Consider the following 6,205-nt stretch of genomic DNA (forward strand, 5'->3'; position numbering starts at 1 on the left):
TGCTCTTGATTTTTGAACGACTGGATTAGAGAGGAAAGAAGGGACAGCTGGCTGAAACTTTTCAACTTTCTGTCACATCTATCTCAGCTTTATGTCACATGAGGAATGATGGGATTTCAGCTTGTGAAAGAAGGATTCAACCCTTGAGGGACACATGTCATCTTCTGATTTGATTTAGACAAGTTGGGACTCGATAGGAAAGGTTCCAGCTGTTTGTGCTGAGATTTCGACTAGTTACTTTACGTAAGCTTTCAGCTGCTAGATTTTGTATGTGGGCTGGGCTGGTCCAGCTAGGCTTTGTAGTCAAGCTTCCTTTGGGCTTGGTCATCCCTACAAAAATGAATGGTTTTGCCATGGGTAACATACATGGGCTTTTCTAGTTAGTTGATTATGGAAAAATAGGTATTCTTCCCATAAAATTTTGTCAAAGACATATTTTTTGAGAGATGCATATTTATATTTCCCATGAGTGTGGGATTTGGTATATGTAGAAACAAGTGTCAAAATAATACTCGCATTTTGTAAATATATGCCAAAATAGCATTTGGATTTTGAGTGTAAAGTAATTGTTTTTGCCAAAATATTATTTTGAGCTTTGTAAAATAATTGCCAAAATAGATTTGGACTTTGTAAAATGAGGGCCAAATGTTAATGTTTGGGATTTGTAAAATAGATGTCAAATTATCATTTGGGCTTTGTAAAAATAGTTCCAAATTAGCATTTAGGCTTTTTAAAAATAGTGCCAAATTAGCATTTGGGTTTTATGAAAATAGTGCCAAATTATCATTTGGGCTTTGTAAAAATGGTGCCAAATTAGCATTTGGGCTTTGTAAGATTTTGTAAAAACATTGTTATGTAGCGATGGGCTTAGTAGAGATGTCGCATCGTAGCGGGCTTTGTAAATGGTGCCGGATTGTACTGGGTTTTAGAGGTACCGGATCATACAGGGCTTTAGAGGTGCCGGATCGTACCGGGCTTAGCAAACGGTATTGTTGGGCCCTTTTTGGCTTTGCCCACAAGTAAACTGATTTTGGGCTTTTTGTGGAGATAGTGTAATTTTGTGGCCCGATTTTGGTGGTAATGTGATAAGTATTATTTGTGGATAATCTAAGTTTGGATAGTATGAGTAATATTTGTGAGAGGGCCCAAGGTAATTTATGGAGTTTTATATAGGAAATATTTGTGGGAGCCCAATATCATGGAGAATATTTGAGTAATGTGTGAGAAATATTTATGTGGGCTCAGAATAATTTATGGGCTTGTGTGGGTATCTTTTGGGAGTGGGCTAATGAAATTAGGGCTCAAAAATTTGTACTTCAATAGATTGTAATAATGATATAAGGTTGGAGAGTATTCATTTGTAAAATGAATAAAATGGAATTACAAGATCTCGAATTTTCTTTGTGAAAATTTAAGTTTCAGGATGTTCAATCGGTCGAAGCTTTTGATCGATCGATTGAATTGATTAAGAAAATTGATATGAAGCTTTTGCCTGACTCGATTGATGCTTGATTCATGTTTGATCGATCAAAAAGAGCTTTCAATTGATGCTCAATTCCTTTTGATCGATTGAGCATCGTAAAAACTGTTTTTGCAGAATTTTCTGTAGAATTGTGGTAACTGTTCTGAACGTTGGGAAATGTTTTAAATCTTGTAAACGGTTTTTTGAGGCATTGTAACTCTCCATACGTACTTGCAGGTTATAACCCTATGGTTATTTTGTAAAAATAAAAGGAATAAGGGTATTTTGTAAAAAGAAACTAAAAAGCTAGCCAATCACCTAGATTGAGGGAACTTTTATTTTTGCCAAATAGAGAGGCTCATCAATTCCTCCCAAGTAATGTTGGTTGAACAAGTTTTATGGAAAGCCACTGACCTAGCTTTTCTATGAGATTTTTGTAGGCACTTAAACCCTAAACCCTACACATATAAACATGGTCTTGTAACCCTAATTTAGAGAAGAAGATGACGACTAGAAAGTAAAGAAAAACTAGATATGAGAATTCCTAAACTCTTTTTAACTTCTCCCACTGAATATCTTTGAGAGGCGATTATTCCAAAAATCCTTTTTCAAAACAAAACCTCATTTTTCTAAAAGATCATTTGTCAAAATATACTTTCCAAAAATAACAAGAAAGCCAAATAAAATATTTTTCAAGAGATATTTTCCAAAAATCTCATAATCTAAATAAAACATGCCCCCCTCCCCAAACCCTCAAAAATATGCTTTCCAAAAAAGATTCCAAAAAATTTAAATTAAATGCCTTCCCAATAACCTCCCCCCCCCCCCCCCAACTCTTCATTTTTTTTATAAAAAAAAGTCACAAAAATCACATTTTCTAAAGTTTTTTTTTTTTTTTTTTCCTTCTAAAATGATGATTCCTTAAATTGATTAAGCAAATGGACCTCAATATATTAATAATACAAAGAATGATTTGAACCTACGTCTCCATTGTAAACACCATGAGTTGTCTCTCTTTTATTTATTTATTTATTATTTTTTAAAATAGAATGGCTACAAAACTTTTGGTAAACAAATGATACTCATTACAGAAAAAGTAATAGTAAGATTAAGATCCCTACTCAATACTCCATGGGTCGTGTGCTTCTCTCCATATACCTGAAATTGGGCCTAGATAAATTGCGGGCCGCTGAAAACAAGGTCGGGTAAGGCCTTAAAAAGTAAAAAAAAAAAAAAAAACCCAAGAAGTACGTTTGGCAACACGTACTTTGTAAATCCAATTCCAACATTAGGGTTTTAGGGTTCCCTTATAAAGCACAAAGTCGCTCACACCTTCACTTTCCTCCTAGCTAGCTCATCCGAGAGAGAGAGAGAGAGAGCAGCCATGGTTCACGTTGTTTTCTATCGCAACTGTAAGCCCTATCTGCCTTTTGATCTTGAAGTACTTTTTGTTTTGTTTTTATTTTCGTGTTTTTATTGTTAATACTTGTTTGGGTGCTGAGAAAATTGAGGAAAGGAATTGAAGTTGGAACCTTAGATCTTACGCTTGACTTGGCTAATAATTAGCTTGTTGGGTTTTTGAGTTTTGAGGGTTTTTGTGTTATGTGGTTTCAAATATCAAATGATGGATGGGAATTTTAGATTCAGAATATAAAAAAAGGGATCTTTTTGGTTGAAAAGGAAGCTTGAGGTCTAATTGGTGATATTCAATTTGAATGTCTTGCATTTTCTGTTGTTTGGTTTGTGAGAAAATGGGCAACTCAGTTGTGTCAAATTATGTGCAGTGATTAGTAACTTGAGCTAGAAATTATAACATGGGTAGATGTTGGAATCCATACATGTTCTTTTATCTTCATAGGTTTCATTCAGCTAAATTGAGTGTTAATTTATTCTTTTGTTTCATTTTCTCAGAAACCAAACAAATTGTAAATACCAGACTGAGTTTAGTTAGTAACTTTATCATAGAAGATGTTGGAATTTAGATGCAGTCTATTTTTTCCCCTCATAATGGGTTCCTTGGCAGCCAAACCGAGAGCTATTTTTAAGGTCGTTCTTTATTTTTTTCATAAACCCAGCATGGCATAAGTTAATAGATCATTTTTAGGTGTTTATTAAAAATTGTAGATAAATTTTGTTTCTTTGTGATTTGTATTAATATAAACTGAGTTATATGTAGATGGGAAGACCTTTAAGAAGCCTCGCCGCCCATATGAGAAGGAGCGGTTGGATGCTGAGTTGAGGCTTGTGGGAGAGTATGGGCTGCGATGCAAGAGAGAGTTGTGGAGGGTTCAGTATGCTCTTAGCCGTATTCGTAACAATGCAAGGATGCTTCTGACCCTCGATGAGAAGAACTCTCGTCGAATCTTTGAGGGTGAGGCTCTTCTCCGAAGGATGAATCGGTATGGGCTTTTGGATGAGAGTCAGAACAAGCTTGATTATGTCTTGGCCCTGACTGTGGAGAACTTCCTTGAGCGTCGTCTTCAGACACTTGTCTTCAAGTCGGGAATGGCCAAGTCCATCCACCATGCTCGAGTGCTCATTAGGCAGAAGCATATCAGGTAAAATTATCTTTTTGATTATTAAATATAGAATAACTGCTTCACTGCTATGTTGTTTACAAATGATTAGACTTGTAAGTTGGTTGTAACTAGATCTTGAGAAAGCCTTGTTTCCTTATGAGGTAGAAATAAGAGAGGTATGGTCAATACAGATGTGTTCATAAAAGAAATACCTTGAATGATGCAAACTAACCTGTTTAAATAGCATTTTTGTGCTTAAGATAATCCTGGTGTTTCTTTTTGTAACTGTGAGCAATTTTTATGGTGGTGGTGGTGGTGGTGGTGGTGGTGGTGGTGTTAACAGTTGATGCATTTGATGGTGATGGCACTGTAGTGCAAGTGGAACAATTGGATGTGATGGTGTTCTTGGTAATTGTGTCATGGTAGTAATGGTGTGTTGATGAATTTATACGAAATTTACATGTTTGGCACACTGCTAATATGTACGTGCATGTTTGTGTGAATGTTTGTGTGTGTTTAGTGGACTCCAATTGAGACCCTTGGCTTTATTCTTGTGGCTTGTGTATGTATTTATTTGCTATTTTAGTTTGTATGCACTTCTTGTTGATGTAATATATTCCCATGAAATCATACCCTCTCAAATGGGCTTCTTAGAATAAAGATTGTATGTACTGTCTTGGTGATACCATTGTTGTGTCGAATAAAGATTGTATATATTTCCCAGAACTGCTCTGAATCAAAATTCAAAATATATTCAGAAAGTATGGGTGAATGATTTGAGGCAGTACTTTGTATTCTTCTTCCTTCATCTTGTATTTCCTTTCTCTTATATATGAATTAGCTGCCTGGACATTGATTCTTAATCCTATGTACTGCAGTGTCTGTAAAAATCCCATTTTAATTCTTCTTTAGCTTAGAAGAGTTGGGAAAATATATCAAAGGTTGATGCCTCTGTAGGATAGTAGCCCTGATAAAAACTCAAAGTTGCTAAATGCAACTCATTACTACAGTTACTGACATTTCCAAAAGTGCCTGATGTTTCTCCCTCTCTTCTAAAGAATAATTTCTTCATTTGTAAGAAAGATTTCAGTGTTAAAATGGATAATCATTTTGTACTGTTGACTTGAATGCCTACGATTAGTGATTTTGGCTGCACTTATGAGGGTTAAGGATCATTTACTCTTACAATGCTAATGACTGTTTTTTGGCTGGCCAGGGTTGGGAGGCAGGTTGTGAATATTCCATCTTTCATGGTGAGGGTTGATTCACAGAAGCACATTGATTTCTCGCTTACCAGTCCATTTGGTGGTGGACGACCTGGAAGAGTGAAGAGAAGGAATCAGAAGGCAGCTGCTAAGAAGGCTGCTGGTGGAGATGCAGATGAAGAGGATGAAGAATAAGTGATGGGTTAGGACCTTTACTAGTAATACTACCAGGACTGAGGTCTCAACTGTGTTGAACTTTCAACGTTTTGCTTGCAATGTTTAGTATCACTTTAAGTGAGAATAGAAATAGCTTGTTGTTATTTATATGTACAATGTGTGTTTTCTTGGCTTAAAAATGTGTGTCGAACCCAATGGCAGAGGAAATTCATTATGGATGATTGCTAGCTAGAGTTTCAGCTGTCATTTATGAGCCTTCTAGGCCTGTTAAATTATACATGGGATGTGCTTATTGGATATGTTAGTGTGTGATAAATCAGTTGCCAGTGTTCACAGCCTTTTGGGTCGTGCAGTTCTTTAGGCGTAGTACATTGAGTTCCTTAATTAAATTCAAATGCAAAATTGTATTAAATTTAATTGTCTTTTGGAAAGATAAAATTGTTTGTGTTTCATTAGTTTATGTAACCATGTGCTTGAATATGGTTAGAGAGCTGTACCTAAGTATTAAGTTTTGCTCATGAGTCAATTGTTAGTTTGTAACCATGTTTTACTGGTAAAGTTTTCTAGTGTGTTGTGTTGATTCTTTTTTCGGGTATGGAAATGGGTGGTGTGGGCGCACTTTAGAATCAAGGGTAAATTAAGATTTACCCTTTTCTGTTTGGGTCATTTAACAATTTAATTCACAAAGTTTCAATTTTTACATTTACGCTCTCTTTGTTTCGATGTAAAATATTTTACATTGAAAATATTTTCCGTAAAATATTTTCATTTTACAGTGTTTGGTAGCATTTGTGAAAATGTTTAGGAAATCATTTTGTAAAAATTTTCTAATCACAGAACCT

The 6,205-nt window shown here is 35.3% G+C and overlaps 1 protein-coding gene across 1 annotated transcript; it reads left to right on the forward strand.

Annotated features, from left to right (window-relative positions):
* Window positions 1-2,692: 2,692 nt before the first annotated feature.
* LOC126701559 (40S ribosomal protein S9-2-like) lies at window positions 2,693-5,662 on the forward strand. The gene is made up of 3 exons (XM_050399731.1): window positions 2,693-2,874; window positions 3,639-4,020; window positions 5,198-5,662. Exons 1-3 carry the CDS (start codon window positions 2,847-2,849, stop codon window positions 5,379-5,381), a joined length of 594 nt encoding a protein of 197 aa, XP_050255688.1. The 5' UTR covers window positions 2,693-2,846; the 3' UTR covers window positions 5,382-5,662.
* The last annotated feature ends 543 nt before the right edge of the window (window positions 5,663-6,205 follow it).

This window comes from Quercus robur, chromosome 10, assembly GCF_932294415.1.
Source record: "Quercus robur chromosome 10, dhQueRobu3.1, whole genome shotgun sequence".
In the NCBI taxonomy this organism is placed as follows: domain Eukaryota; kingdom Viridiplantae; phylum Streptophyta; class Magnoliopsida; order Fagales; family Fagaceae; genus Quercus; species Quercus robur.

Coding starts and splice junctions, on each gene's coding strand:
- LOC126701559 (XM_050399731.1), top strand. CDS start 2,847: ATGGTTCACGTTGTTTTCTATCGCAACT. Junction 2,875..3,638: donor CGTTGTTTTCTATCGCAACT/GTAAGCCCTATC, acceptor AGTTATATGTAG/ATGGGAAGACCTTTAAGAAG. Junction 4,021..5,197: donor ATTAGGCAGAAGCATATCAG/GTAAAATTATCT, acceptor TTGGCTGGCCAG/GGTTGGGAGGCAGGTTGTGA.